Source organism: Asparagus officinalis, chromosome 2 (assembly GCF_001876935.1).
Source record: "Asparagus officinalis chromosome 2, Aspof.V1, whole genome shotgun sequence".
Taxonomy (NCBI): domain Eukaryota; kingdom Viridiplantae; phylum Streptophyta; class Magnoliopsida; order Asparagales; family Asparagaceae; genus Asparagus; species Asparagus officinalis.
This window is the reverse complement of record NC_033795.1, coordinates 45,821,205-45,837,613: the sequence shown is the minus strand read 5'-3', so window position 1 is coordinate 45,837,613 and position 16,409 is coordinate 45,821,205. Positions and strand designations below refer to the sequence as shown.

The 16,409-nt window shown below is 35.1% G+C and overlaps 1 protein-coding gene and 1 long non-coding RNA gene across 4 annotated transcripts; both read right to left on the bottom strand.

The window, feature by feature from the left end:
* LOC109830983 (protein FAR1-RELATED SEQUENCE 5-like) lies at window positions 2,085-6,049 on the bottom strand. 3 transcript variants are annotated; one of them, XM_020398331.1, is made up of 4 exons: window positions 5,773-6,049; window positions 2,649-4,891; window positions 2,511-2,568; window positions 2,085-2,409 (listed from the first exon to the last, which is right to left on the bottom strand). In XM_020398331.1, exon 2 carries the CDS (start codon window positions 4,880-4,882, stop codon window positions 3,653-3,655), a length of 1,230 nt encoding a protein of 409 aa, XP_020253920.1. In that variant the 5' UTR covers window positions 4,883-4,891; window positions 5,773-6,049; the 3' UTR covers window positions 2,085-2,409; window positions 2,511-2,568; window positions 2,649-3,652. The 3 variants fall into 3 exon arrangements, 2 of the variants coding, with proteins under 2 accessions (XP_020253920.1, XP_020253919.1); XM_020398330.1 differs by having other exon boundaries at window positions 2,511-4,891; XR_002244424.1 differs by lacking the exons at window positions 2,511-2,568; window positions 2,649-4,891 and having other exon boundaries at window positions 5,773-6,031.
* LOC109830981 lies at window positions 6,605-11,957 on the bottom strand. The gene is made up of 5 exons (XR_002244423.1): window positions 11,525-11,957; window positions 11,376-11,441; window positions 8,899-8,964; window positions 7,162-7,290; window positions 6,605-6,972 (listed from the first exon to the last, which is right to left on the bottom strand). It is a non-coding gene; the product is annotated as an uncharacterized LOC109830981 (long non-coding RNA).

Here is a 16,409-nt window from a genome sequence, read left to right as displayed (position 1 = left end):
GATCCCCCCCCCCCTCTCTCTCGACCTCTAAAAGCATGCAACAAGATGGCAATTTGGGAAAGCATGCAAGTGAGTGCTTAGATTTTGCATATTATTGTGCTTAAAACTTGTTATTATGATGGAATATTTTATAATTAAGACAACCATTGACACTTTTAACTACGGATCCCCCCCCCCCTCTCTCTCGACCTCTAAAAGCATGCAACAAGATGGCAATTTGGGAAAGCATGCAAGTGAGTGCTTAGATTTTGCATATTATTGTGCTTAAAACTTGTTATTATGATGGAATATTTTATAATTAAGACAACCATTGACACTTTTAACTACGAGAAACTAAAAGAAAAAAATACTTATTTACAAAACATCATAACCCTCATACCAACATTAATATTTCTTTTGATAACTAGTTATTTCATCTCTTGCTACTGCAATAATTGCAAGCCAATACTGTACTTTTCCGTACTTCAGCATGTTGTTTTGGTTTCGGGATATTTTAATTAGAAAATATGAATAAACAAGTCACCATATGTCATACAGATTTATCTTTATAAATACTTCAATTTGGCAGGATTTCTTTGATGAAGAAATAAAGAAGATGAAAGTTAAGAATTGCTACTTTCCACTATTTGTTACTGAGAATGTCCCTTTGCCGTGGAACTACTCAAACAAACTCTATATCTTCTTGGGTTAACATCTTTCATGTAGTTCCTCCACATCTGATTTAATACGAGTCTTCTTAGATGTTTTGTTGTAACTATGGATCTTTTGCATATATTTCTGCTTGTGTTGTTTGTGTGTATAAGTGACAGATGGTTCTATTGTGCATGAAAGTTTGTTTTGTGTTATGCTTTTCTTTCAATTCTTATGTGTTCTTTTATTTGGGTTAGATGGCAATTCTTATGTGTTATGCTAATTGGAAAGTGAGTAATTGCGAATTCTTCAAATGGGTATCTGATGAAGAGGAGTTTGAAGGTTCAAAGACAGGGCTTGTTCAGACAAAGCTGTCGAACGTGAGGCCACAAGTTTCAAGAGCCGTGTCAAGTGGAGAATTGCGAGAAAAGAGAAAGATTGAGATTGATATTATGGATTTGTTGAAGCTTGTTGTATTTGCTCTTTTATTCGGTATTTTTCTTGGATTTGTATTTGGTATTTTTATTGGATTTGTGCTAAGTAGAGTGTAAGAATGTATTATCCTTCTTTGTGGAAGTGTATGTTGATGAGAACTTGTGGTGTTCTGGATTTGTATCTTCAGAAAAATTAGATTAGTAATTTGTTTTATGCTCGCAAAGTCTGGACTCGTTCAGGTGAGACCATTTTGATGGTTTTTGTTGTTTGCTGGTGAAATTGATGTTTGGTTGATGTGGAAGTAAGATTGAATAGCTGGAATCTCAAGTATGCTTCAAGTCCCAGCATCACACATTCTCACCCTTAATGATATGGGGGTATGGTATATTTGGATTTTAGATGGAGAAGTTGTAATTGGTTGCTATTGGTTGGATAGTATAAGCTCAGAATCTGAAGGGACATTTTTGCGCTACATTCGCTGGACGAGACTGCAGTGAACTAGAGAGTGAGAGACCATGACTCTTTCTCTGAAACCATGTTACATGATGTTGAGGGTAGTAAACAAAACCCCATCATATGAATTATTGGTGTTTTCCTAGTGTTTGTAAGCATCATATGAATTACTGGTTGCTAACTTATTCGTGTTCAGCCATTGCCAAAGCTAGTCTAACGGAAATGGACATTCATGGGAGAATTGCTAGCTTAATTGAAAAATACCAATCAGGTACAGGAATTGTGTTGAATCTATGTAATCTTGTAGCTTTTATTTCATAGAATTTTTGTAAAACACAGGATATGCCTGATGCTAAGTGTTGTACAAATAATTTCACATGGTGAACGAACAAAAAGTATTGTTCATTGAAGAAAGAAAAGTTTGTTTTCTGTAACATGCTTCTGCGTAATCTAACAACTCAAAGCCTTCACAGCAATTACATCAACAGGACAAAAAATAAGTACTACCCTGCTGAAACACCAGGATTGAGCTGCAAATCATATAAGCTCAAATCACAAGAAACAGATGCAACCAAAGTAGCTGAATAATCATTACAAGATAGCTGCATATAAGCTCAAATCACATTACAAGATAGCTGCATAAAAGAGAATTGAGCTATAACCAAAGTAGCTAAATATAAGCTACAGCAAAGCTACAAGCATCAAACAGTGCTACATCATGAGTTACAACATCAAACAGAGTTTCATCAAAGACTTAACCTCCAAAGTTACAACCAAAGTAGCTGAATATAAGCTCAAATCACATTACAAGATAGCTGCATAATAGAGAATGCTCAACCTGTGTTCCAACCACCCACCATTGATGCTATTCACTTGGATTTTACAAGATAGCTGCATAAAAGAGAAGAAATTTTAATCATTACCGAGAATTGAGCGTATTAAACTATATTCAGCCCTTCACATATGTGTAAACATATGCTGCAAATCATTACCTCAAAAATATTAAGCCCTTCATTACCGAGAAAAATTTAATCATTACCGAGAATTTGGCTGCAAATTACATTACAAAATAATCATTACTGAGAATTTAATCAAACAAAAAAAGTTTCATGAAAAAATATTAATTATACCTTGGCAAGTTGACTTTACAGCTAGTTCTATAATGCCCGAGTTCACCACATCTGCTACATATACGTTTCTTCCTTTCTTTCTTTTCTTGTGCTTGTTCTAAACCTGACTGGATTATAGTAGCATTGCGTGGACGACCTTTAGTCCTTGCAAGTCTATCAGGATCACGAACTGTAATCTAAGGAATGTGCTCCATTGTATGTGAGATGGGTGCAAAAATTTGAGGAATATCCACCATTTGATCTTGAGTTTCTCCAACTTCTTCGTCTAGTGATTCTATGAAATTTGTTAGCACATCATCTAGTTTTTGCATCTTCTCTTCTGAAGCAAATGCAAGCTCGAGCGCATTATTGAATTTTGCTCTTAAAGCCCAAGATTTCAATAAATTAATCTTCTCTTCACAGCGTGTGATGTTTCTTCCAAATATAATGTTGCCAACCCCAATGTTACGATGTCGGGCATGTATAGTCTAACGGTGTAGGATGTAATGGTCGGGTAATGAATCCATCTGCCTAGCCATCATTAACGACAATATATGTCTACATACAACACCATTAGTTTCAAACAAAGCACAAGTGCAACGGAACTGCATATGACTAGATTGTTCATAAGTAACCACCTCCCATTTTCCTCTATCTGTAAACTTACAGATCTTGTATTCAACAATATCCCCATCTTTTCTCAATTCTTCACAAAGCTCTGTACCAAATCCTTTGAATTCAGTTTGGAATACATCAAACATATTGCGTGTATACATTTCTCCAGCTTGGACCTTAATTGAATGTCCAAGGAGCATGACAAGCTTTGTGTTAAGACTCTTAAAATCTTCATGGGCTTCACTTAAGCGATGATGAGTTACTGCTTTTTCATATTGTGTCACAAACTCGTGTAATTGAGTCTGCGAGTTAACATACCCATCAAAAAATGCATTAACACTTTCACTCCTTTGGCTCGATCTCATTCCAGCAAAAAAAGTGTCCTTTAGAAAACATGGCACCCAGTGTTCTCAACATTTGTAAACTGTTTGTAACCATCCCTTACCTTCTTCATTTATATCAAACTTCTCCTTCATCTTAAGCCAATATTCTTCACATTGTTCAATTGAAGCACTATTATACCACAAGCCCCAATACCTTTGAAACTGTTCACCATAACGAGACCCCAAAGTAGGCAAATGATCCATAATGTGCTTTTGCATGTGCCAAAAGCAATAATGGTGTCTTGTTGTTGGAAACACTGAGTGAATAGCATTACACATTGCTCTATCCTGATCTGTTATAATAGCACCTGGTTCAACGCCATGCATGCATTTCAGCCATTCTTGAAATAACCACACAAATGTATCTTCCTGTTCATCGACTAATAATGCACAACCAAGTAAAGTAGACTGCCTATGGTGATTTACATCAGTAAATGGAGCAAATGAAAGACTGAACTTATTAGTTCTGTATGTCACATAAAACACAATAACATCACTGAATTGCAAATAAGATGCTCTTGATCTTCCATCGACCCAGAAAACACTCCTCATTTGTCCACTACTGTCCACTTCTACTGCAAAATAAAATTCTGGATCATTCGCTGTCATACTCTGAAAATGACGAATGATAGATATGCATTCATGACCAATATTGTTGACTCTTTGGGTTCTGATATGATCAATGCATTGTTGTGGTGTCACTATTTCACCTTCTCTTCCATTAGTTGCATTAATGACGCGAGAAATAGTGGAAGGAGGCATACCTTCTTCTCGCAGACTATCAATAAGTTTTTTACATCTTTGAGTTTTATGGAATTGTTGATGTGATCTGTGCATTTTTGCTTTGTCTGGACTACTCAACACATGATTTATATGTTCTTCAACAAACCCCGTGACCTCCCACGATTTGTCCTCCAATAATTTAACTCGCATCATTGCCTTACATCCCACTCGCGTCTCTCGCCGAAGAGAGATCTCTATCTTGTCTCTATTAGATTTATAGCCCTCCTTATCACAAACAAACTTTCTGTCTACCACTTCTCTAGTTTTGCGAGAGTAATTTACCGTGCTCTTCCTTATTCCAAAACCCATCAACAATGCATAAGAGTTATAATAGTTATAAGCTTCTTCATAACTATTAAACTTCATTCCAAGTAGTGGTTTAGGATGATTTACAGTATTGGCTGCAATTCCACTTCTAATGATACTTGATTCTCCCATTCCGAACTCTACAGTAGTTGAATTTTCTGACTCCATTCCGAACTCCTAAGGAAGAAAATAAATTCAAGAAAAACAAACTTAGTATTATAATTATGGTTAGGAATACAAACTTAGCATTTAGATTCTAGTTATAGTAGTTACTAAAGAAAATGCCCACCAATTATTTTGAGTTATGTCAAAGTCACCCAAACTTATATGGGGTTTTATGAAATTTAACGTAAAAATGTGTACAATTAAAATAAGAAGTAAAACCATTAGCAATTGAGGGTTTATCCTTAGCAACAAGGGGTCTATCCGCCTCCTCAAAACTTTTTAAATGCTTTGACATATAAAAAGGAATTCACTAGGGGGATTTATTCGCACGGATAAAGCTTAAAAGTGGTCTATTGGCAATTAACCCTTGAAAAAAATTTGAAGGTAGCATTGACCTCTGTGCTTAGTATTTAGATAAAGTCGCATCTGCTTAAAAAAAATTGTAGCTCACAAGAAAATTGATGCCTTCTTGGGGTGTTTCTTAAAAGTTAAATAACTCCTGAAGCCTGTGAATCATTGAATGCCGACTTTTTGACTGTTGAAAGATTATAAAAAAGTTAAAGCAATCTGGATAGCCACTTTAAAAAAACAAAATTTGGGTGTCTTTTTCACGGCAAAAGGGGGCATTTTGGTTCTAGGTTGCTTATTTTGTAAGCAGGTTAAACCTACTGATGATGTTTTCTCTATAACTTTGAGGAGTTCTGGCATTTGCCCCCTTTTAGTTTGAAGAAACTGATAATTTCATCATGTTATATTATGAACTTGACTTCAAAAACATTAATTTCCTAAATACAGACTGAAATCACCAATTAACTATCTCCCATCAACAGGGCAGGGTCATAGAAAGAATCCAAGCGTCGACAAATTCAAAAGAAAAGAAGAGATTCATTTACCTCGGTGATGGTGTCTTTGGGGGAACAGCGGCAACGAGTCTCGCCGGAGGAGGGCTGATGTCGTCGGAGGAGGGCTGTTCTCGTCGGAGGAGAAAGCGGCGGCTCATATTCGTGAGTGGATTTGGGGAGAGATTGAGAGGAAATGTGAGAGAGATGAGCGGATTTGGAGAAATTTTTGAAGTCATGCGTTGATGAGTTGAGATTTGGGGGGGAGAGAGAGAGAGGTCACGGGGATTTATTTCAAGGTCTTTTTACTAAGAAGCCCCTGCAGCGCACGCTGAACGAATGCTGGCAGCTCATCTACAGTTTCCTCTATATATATATATATATACTAGTTGGATTGCACGTGCAATGCATGTGGTAAAATTTTTAATTTATTCTTTTGTTATTTATTCATTTCATTAAGATTTATTTAATTTAAACCATGTATCAAACATATGGATACATACATTGCATGTGATACATATTAAGAAACTACAAGAGTCAAAATTAATAATGTTTTCATAATTATGAATTGAACTTATACACAATACACAAGATGAATGCCAACTAAACATTATCTCATAGGACTAATTAGAATATTGTCCATAGTGAAGGAACCTAATCAACCATATATATGGTGCACGTGATAAAAGTGAATGCACAATCAAGAAAAAGTTTGTTGATCTTAGCTTCAAATCCCGATGAAAAACATTGGCTGATAACCAACAACACACAACAAACAACCATTGAAATTGTTAGAGAAAAATAGTTGTCAACGCCCAACCAAGCCAGCAAGAAAAAAGGCATTCACCAGTGTGGATATACTTCATAGCTCGCAGAAGCTAGTACATGAAAAAATGATGGTGTTCAGGCGTGAGATCGTCATTTGACTTGATAACTTGATTAAGGTCAGATTACATCAACTCGAAAACGACATAAATATCTTTAAATTCTCTCCACGAGGGAGGAAGCATTATGTGCCTAATTTCTACAATGTCAGGGTGGCGGAGCAGCCTAAGCAACTTGATCTCTCGCAGGATGCGAGTAGCATCCGAAACATGCTCGAAGACATCGTTTATCTTCTTGATAGCCACCTTCTCCATTGTGGGTATCCACGGCAGCGTCGACGACCCCATAACTTCCCTTGCTGACCACCTCATGAATCTGGTATCGGCTCGCTTCGCCGTATTCAGCGAAGAAGTCTGCTTCATTTGTGCTCTGCATAAGTTCATAGCTTAAAAAGCTAGATACCTATCTTAAAGAAAATGCATATACGGTTAAAAATCCTAACTTGTTGCTAACATTGAATGATACAATGAAAGTTAGCAAGAATCAAATTACTGGGTAAATTGAATTCTTGTTGAAATGGAAATCAAACTATAAATATCTCCAGAAGGATATGTATACCTGAATACAGTCAGGTAGATCATCACAAAGCATAAAGATTAATATTGGAGAAACGGCTCCACTCACAAGCCCACGTTGTAAAGCACCCTTCAGGAGAGAGAGATGTCTTGGTTTTGGAGCATTCCACTCCTGCAGGAAACAATTTACTCTTTTTCAAACAATGACCAATAAGAACAAGAATATAACGGAATATGAGACATATACATAGGAAGACATACTTGAAGATATCGAAACCTTCTCAGTTAAAAAAATTGCTTATGTTAGTAATTCAATCTACAATATTGATTCCACTCTCAGAGTCTAATCCAATGAGCTCATGTAATAGTGGCAGAAATCTTAAGTCTAAGTATTTGGGCGGAAAACTTTTAGATAGAAAGTAGTGTCCTATGCTATGCACTAAGATCATCAAACCAATGTAGGCACATTCAACAGTGAATTTACCACACAGTGAATTTACGGACATGTTGGGCACATAACTACCAATTTTTAACCATTTAATGCAACATTCAATTTTAAAAACTACAACATTCAATTTTGTAAACTACAAATTTTTTCAACATTGTAATAATTTTCTTTAGTAGTATTATAAAATTTGCATACCTCACCACTAAATTTAACAACTAACTTTTCCTTAGACATCCACTAAACTTCTCGGCCACATCTACAACTTGTGCAGTATATACAAAATATGCTATTGAATGGTATTGAGACATGGGCACCACTTTTATCAGTTAAAAGGGTGGTGGTTGACTTTTCTTCACCTAATATTGAAAAAGAAATGCATGTTGGTCATTTAAGGTCAAATATAATTGGATACACTTTAGCTCGAATGCTGAAATTCTCTAAACTTGATGTTCTACGACGGAACCACGTTGGTGACTGGGGTACACAGATGCATACTCTTGGGTATAATACCAATGCTCCTTTAGCCATTATTTCCTTGCATCATTTTGGTTTGCCTTAGTGGAAAAGAGTAGTTTGGGCACGGGTACATTCTTTCCTTGCATCATTATATTTATGTGTTCCCTGCTATTAATTTTAAAGATTTTTACTGTATAAAGATTTTAAATGGTTTGTCTATTTATGGTGTAACTATTATATATTATATATGCAGTCAGAGGGGGAATTAAATGGTTTGTATCACTCTTCTTCATGACAATTATTTATGTGTTCCCTGATGTGTATGGTAACTAAAATTTTCAACTTCATTCGAAATGTGTACTCATATAAAAGTCTTTAAATGACGTAACTACTAATGTAAATATTATATTCAAGTTGCTGGACTTACAAACAATTATATGGCTGATTCATAGCAACCAATTATGTAATTCATAGTTCCTTACCATTCAAACCACACACTACTGTGTATGTAGATACACACATATACATCATTTATATCCATGCTATGAACAGAAAATAGTTCATTGACACTGCTAATAGCCACACGACATCCAGTCCCGTGTCCAATATACATGCATCCCATAGAGAACCCCCTCCCCCCTTCTTTTTTACTCTCCCTAAACCCATCTAAATGAAAATAATTGATATGCCTCCTTCCAGTATGCAAACACAAATGTGCTCTACTCGAGCTAAAGCTTAAATTTAGAATAGATTATCTGGCTAAAAAACCATGCACACATGATGGCAGAAAGCAGTTTAAATGGCTACTCATTATCTGTGTATATGATATTATGGTCGCAAACACCAAAGTTAATATTCCAGTGTGGCATCACTTACATTGTCAATCTGCTGGTCTTGCTGGGCTCTTATGGCAGCCTTCACTTGTTCCCCGTCAATATTTGTCTGTAAACAAAAACAAGAACAACAACAACAATAATAAAGCATGTTAAGAATAACAGGCCCAAGGCTAGGAAAAAGGCAAAGGAGCAAAAAAAAAAAAACCATATTTGTCTGGAATGAAGTATTATTAACCAATTTCTTCAAGAATGTACCCGTGCCCAAACTACTCTTTTCCACTAAGGCAAACCAATATGATGCAAGGAAATAATGGGTATGAGGTGACGGCTCACTTATATGAGATTGGAATGTAACTAATAGACCATATCTCACAATTGACGAATAATACCTCTGTATTCTTTTTTTTTATCTTCAAAATCTGTCTGATGCCTTTGGCTTTTGTTGGTTTCTATTACAGCATTCCTAATTTACTTTAATAGTTATTGTCTTTGCTTCTTTTCTAATTCCGAACAAACAAGTGAATAGGGTATTTATGTTTCTAATTTCCAAATCCAACATTTTACTTCAATAGTTCTTGTCTTTGCTTCTTTTCTTGGTCCAATATCTCTGTACAAAAATTCACTCCATTATTTCATATTAAACTATTTATAGACCCACCAATCTCAGATAACAGTCAATTGTTAGTCTTGCAAATATACATACATGGTAATTTACTGATCTCTAATTTCTCATATGATTTTCAAATGTTATATACTTTTAAGAGGATAACTTTTATGCTCTGTGCTCACTAATAAATGCGTAGGACCATCTAGGTTCCACAAGTGAATGCTCAAGGAGAATCAGAAGGTTCTGTAGACAACTAATAGTATATATGTTCCACAAACAGAGGATAATTTATTTACTGGAAATGGGCACAAGGCAGCTCAAGATGGAACAAATTGATATTCTATTTGAAGAAATCTTATGTTTGCCAATAAAAGCTAATGTAAAACAACTGATGCATAACTTTTCATTCACTACACTTACATTGTGTCCTGCATCTTCCTACGACTCATCAGAAGATCAGTATCCATACTGTAAGAACCAATGTTTTGCATCTAGGAAGCTAGAGTAGCCTTTCTGCTGTTATAGACCATAATATCATATACACAGATAATTGTTTGTATCACTCTTCTTCATGACAATTATTTATGTGTTCCCTGATGTGTATGGTAACTAAAATTTTCAACTTCATTCGAAATGTGTACTCATATAAAAGTATTTAAATGACGTAACTACTAATGTAAATATTATATTCAAGTTGCTGGACTTACAAACAATTATATGGCTGATTCATAGCAACCAATTATGTAATTCATAGTTCCTTACCATTCAAACCACACACTACTGTGTAGTAGATACATACATATACATCATTTATATGCATGCTATGAACAGAAAATAGTTCATTGTCACTGCTAATAGCCACACGACATCCAGTCCTGTGTCCAATATACATGGCATCCCATAGAGAACCCCCTCCCCCCTTTTTTTCTCTCCCTATACCCATCTAAATGAAAATAATTGATATGCCTCCTTCCAGTATGCAAACACAAATGTGCTCTACTCGAGCTAAAGCTTAAATTTTGAACAGATTATCTGGCTAAAAAACCAGCAAGTTAAAAATCTAAATTTCTTTAGTGTAAGACACTTTATGCTTTCAAGCAGAACCATATCTCGAAAGATCAGGAGATTATTTCCATTTTCAGACTCCAGATAAAAAGTTTGTGTCATGTGATGGTACATGCCTGTGCATAGAAGATATGGTTTCACATTTAGTACGCTAAAGTCCTCTTCACTATAATCATCAGGATTTAGTCAATTTGATAGACAATTTTATTTCCATTAGTGGATAAGGCACATTAATTTAATTTAAAAACAAATAATAATCCACTTTCTACTTCTCAGGCAACCAAAAAACTAATTTTTTCAGAAAGACTACACTCATGGATATTTATTTTCTCTGCAAAGCAATCTCCCAGTGCTTAATAATGTTGACTGTAGGAGGGAGGTGAAACTGGGGTAACAAGTATGTCACATTTTCATACACACTTCACACGCCAAAAATAATCGGGGATACTTTAAATGTTTCTAAGCTAGCATATGGTGATCTCTTGTTTTGGCCAAGGCTGTCATCTCTATTGACGTGGTTATGTTTGACAATTGACAAAGAAAAGAGATTGTGTAATCTGTATATACACCCACACACACAATATGCTTGTACATGTAAATTATGTTGTGGAATTTAGATGTGAGAACATGATCTAATCAATGCAAAAACTGATACACTTAGAAACAAATCTAGCCCTCCCTAACTCACTCAAGTTTCCCCTCTTGTGTCTGCAAATACTATTTAACAAAGTCCTTCACCCCTAATTTCCTCAATTCAGCAAAAAATAATAATAATAATAATTCATCAAAATTAACTAAAAGGACAGAAACCATAATATCACAAAATATAGTTAATGAATTTTTACCTGACGAATTTGACAAAGGAGCAAGATGAAGACTTGAAGCAAGCCCTAATTCGGACAATCCTTGACCTATTGTTGAATTAGAGAAAAATGAGATGATGGCTAATTAGAACAAAATTAAATGAAGAGGAAAAAAGTAAAATCATTCTAACCGATGCCAAAATTCTGACAACTGAGGAGATGATGGCGGAGGCGCAGCGTTGATGATTAGCGCAATGACAATCATCTTTGGAGATTGATGGCTTAAGATCGTGGGACGGCGTAACGGAAGAACAGAGAAGATTGGCGGAGAAGAAGGGTAACGGATGAACTGCTGAATTGATTTCATCTTTAAAACTTGGTGTAGGTAACGGAAGATCGGAGGAGGGCTCGTAATCGATGAATTGAAAGGAGGAGGAATATAGGCGTAACCGATGAAAGGGGAGAGTGGTTTATGAATTCAGGATATGTTGGTAATTAAATTTGGTGGAAGGCTATTTTGGAGAGGGTAAAGTTTTTCATGAACTCCCTCTTTTAAAGGGTAATAGATTGTGTGCAACATAAAGATTGCTTGACTTATACAGATCTTGGTAGCTCCTCCTCTACGCACACCATAATAGATACCTAGTTTTAGCAATTGATTTATGGTTAAAGATTCTAACTTCTAACTCATGGGAATTGATTGCCTTGTTGCTTCTAAAGCCCTTTTTGGTTGTGTGGGTGTACTATACGATAAAATAGTTGTCTTTGTTGCATTGCGCTTTTGATCACTTATTATTTTCTCTTTTCATTCTCATAAGTTGTTTCGGATCAATTATAAGGTCACCTATAATTTTAACATTTTCAAACTTTGTCTGGCAGGTTCGCCATGTCTTTTTGCTTCTTTGCCAATTTGTTAATTATATTGAAGTGACCCGCTTGCCTGTGTATTAGCCTTCCGAACAAGAAAAAGAATATCCCAAACTCTACGCTTGCAATATTAGAAAACTCATGGCTGATGAGGTACATTTTATATGTCTTCTATCACACATTGTTATGTTGTTTTCTATGACAAGTGGAACATATAATGAAGAACAAGCTTGCATAATTTAAAGGGTACAAAAGGAATCAGGCAGACAAATTAATGATCATAATGCCAGTTAGCTAAAAACTATTCATGAAAATGCAAATTAATCGGGTAAGCAATTAGTAACTAAATTCTGTGGTATTTCTGTTTTTTTTTTATTTTTCGGTCACATCCATTAGTGTGTAAAACTTGTACATATGGTTCTCAAAAACAATAGATGAATAGGTTATCATATAGACATTTTCTTTATTGATGAAATTACGCCGGAATACTGGCCTAATGGCTTTTTATTTTATTTTTTTTCCTTAAGAAGGGATGAACTACACCTGTGCAAGTTGATCAGTTGAACCCAAACATTTGATTCAAGTTTTACTTATCTAGTAGAAGATAAAACTTGTCTATAGCCTATTAAATAAATTTTATTGCATGTATTTGTACAATTATGCTAATTCAATGATCCCCTTGCTGCAGGGTAACCTAATATTTCAGACATTTGGCTACCTGAGAAGCGAGTCTACCATGCTGCACTAAATGGTAACAGTCTACCTCGTGTTTTACATCAGAAAGATGATTGAAACAAAAACGACCAAAAAAAACTTGCTGTATAAATCACAACCTGAAAATTAAAATAACTCAACTCAACTCAACTTACTTTATAATCTCGATACAGCTGCTGTTGGAATGTTTAAACCCTTGTCTCTTGAAACTGTAGGAAATCAAAAATTAGGGCAAAATTAGAACAAAATGAGAGGACTGAAGAACTAAAAGGGGATATGATGAATTGAGCAGAGCTAACGCTTAGATTTAGGGTTTTGTATAGAGGAGTGAAGACTAAGAAGAAATATCTTCCTGAATGCTCTATTTCTGAAAACTGTGGAGATGAATGCAGAAATTCTGAAGAAATACTCTTTTTTGCAAATTTCTGTAACGCTTCGGCTTCGGCTTCGGCGGAGAAGGGTAACCGATGAATAATACTTATCTTTGCAAATTTCTGTAACGCCTCGGCTTCGTCGGAGAAGGGTAAACGATGAACTCTTCGGCTTCGGCGGAGAGGAAGGAGGTGGGAAATTTCCGATGCTTCCGATGCTGATGATGAATTTTCTGTAAGGCTTAAAGGGAGAAATTGGGTATATTTAAAATGGTTGAAGGTTAATTTGGGAAGGGGAAAGTTTTTCAGGAACTGGCTCTTTTAAAGGGTATATATATATATATATATATATAGGAAACAAGACCGGATGCAAACAAGATTGGATTTTTATGCAAAGTTGGAATGATTGGTTTTTTTTTTGCAAAGATGACCGGATGCTTTGTATGGGCCAATTATCATTGCTGCAGCATTTTTATTTTCAAAATCAAATGGGCCAAGATGCTTGAATGGGCCGGTTGCTTCTTTGTATCACAAAAAAAAGAAAAGAAAAGAAATCAAATGGAAACCAAGGCTACAAAGTTCCAATGGGCCGGACTTGCTCAATCAAATGAAATTAGGGAAAATCAAACAAATGACATGGACTTGGGCTGCACATTTGAAAATCAAATGGAAAATGAAATGGACCGGATGTGATTTAATTTGGAAAATCAAATGAATTTTGGGCTAGAAAAGAACAAAAAGCAAATTCAATGGTGGAGATTGTTGCTTGGGGCTCAAGACAAATCCAATGGCTCATATTCATTGAAGATTACTATAAATAGGGGTAGAGAGTGAGGGGTTAGAGGTGTGAAAATTTTTGTAACTCCTTTTGGAGAGGAGGGCTACTCTTAATTGAGAAGGCCTTCCAAAATTATAACTTTTGTTGCAATTAATAATAATAATTTTTTCACCACTTTAAATTTTTCTCTTCTTCTCTTTGTTGGATGATGAAGATGAAGATGAATATGGAGAATTATTTGAAGGTTTCCATTTCTTTTCTTTTTCTCTTTTATTGCTTATTAGTGTAGCTTTATTTCTATGTTTGTAGTTTAGATTTTATTTTCTTGTTAAATAGCCAAGAGGCTAGAACCCTCTTGCCTTAGATTTATTTCATGCTTATAGAATAGATTTATTTTCTTGCATTTAATTCTTACAATTTTATTTTATAGTTTAGATTTTGCAATTTATTTTGTAGTTAGATTTTAATTTCTTATACTATTCACCTTGAGGCTAGAACCCTCTTGGGTTTAGTTTTTCTTTTTGTTTATTTTTATTTTGTTTGATTCGCCTTTAAGTTAGAACCCTCTAGGGAATCACCCTTTTCTAAGAAGTGTGTTAAATTTTAGATTATGCATATCTATAATTGAATCCACCATCTTTAGTTTCTTGCATTTTCTTTTATTCTAGAATTTTGTTCTTCATTCTTGATTTTTTTTATTCATTTTTCCTTCTCACCTTATTGATCATACTCAAATCCACTCTCACTTACACTTTGCACTTATTCACACACCATTTTCATTCTCTCAATCTCTTCACAATCACATTCACTTATCACTCCTATTTGTCACGCACACGAAATAAGAACCGATTTTATATTTTCTCCTACAAAACACCTTCCTCGTGGGATCGATATCTTAAATACTATAACTTGACACGGTTGTGCACTTGCAACTTTTTTTTGGTACATGTTTATGCCGCATCAAGTTTTTGGCGCTGTTGCCGGGGAAGGTGCTTAAGTAGATTTTAATTATTTTGGTTTTTTAACTTGTGTGTTTATTGTGAAAGAACTACTTAGAGATTAAAGATCAAGAATTGGAGATTGAGGAATTAGATATTCGCTTGTGGTAAGTCTTCTTCCTTATATTTTCAATTCCACACCTTTAGTTAGTTTCTCACAATTAGTGACAAATAGGATCTTAAAAAAAAATTTATTTTCGTTGACCATAATAAAATTCACCCTTAACTTTGACATTTACTAACAAGATAATAAATTCAAATAAATCCCCCCTTCTCATTTGTTTGATTGTTAACCCTAATTAAAAAAAAAGAAAATGATTTTTTTTTCTTCCATCCTTTTTAGTTGCTTTTAATTCATAGGGTTGCATTTCATATAGTTAGTAGGAATTCACCAAGTGATTTGAGCATCTTGATTTGGCACACACTTCAAAATATTTTTAAGGGCAAAACCTCATAATCAAGATAAGGTGAGGGATTTCATCACCCTTTCCTTAGCCCAAAAATCACTAATTCCTCACTACATCACCCAAACCTAATAAAACTCATTAGACGTTGGCCCCTAAGGATTCGAGCTCAATAAGGAACAAGAAATCCTTAAGTGAACCGGTTTAAGTTTTCTCAGATTAGTTGGTGTCTAAGGCAAGGTTTAGGGGTTGCGTAAAGCGCTCCGCAAGGAAAGAGGTACTTAATTGATCTTTGATCACCCTCTAGTACTATCCTTACCTGGCTAACTATCCGGGTAAAACTTTTATCTTTTCACTTAAGGAATTTTTGGTTAGGAGCTAGTCTAGTTGAGTTAGGCTTAATCCTAGAGTTAGAGTGAATGAAAAGTGAATGATTTTGATTTGTTTTAGTTAGGATTTTCCTTTTTCTTCAAAAAAAACTAACTTTTTTTTTCCAAAACAAAAAAAAATTATATAAAAAGTAATTGTTTTTGGTGCATGCAAAACGTGGATTAGGGACAATACACATCAACAAATTCATTTTGAACAAATGGCTAATCCACAAGTTTTTCAAAATTTATGTTATCCCAATAGGATTGAAATTTCCAATGAAGTCCGGGAGTTTGTAGAGAGTCCATATCAGTATTCGGTAAATGATCCATTTTTTCCAACCTACAACTCAGGTTGGGCAAGTTACACAAACATTGCATGGAATCAGGGAAACCACTCTGAAACTCAAAACTTCACTCCCTCTTTAACCCAACATTTTCCTAGGGAAAACACAGTTCCTTTCAATTCTCATCCACAACTTCAACAACCCAATCTGTCACATCAAAATCAGTCTCCTCATCATCAAGTTGTAACTCACACTCCTCTTGATACAGATCATGATGAACGTCTCAATT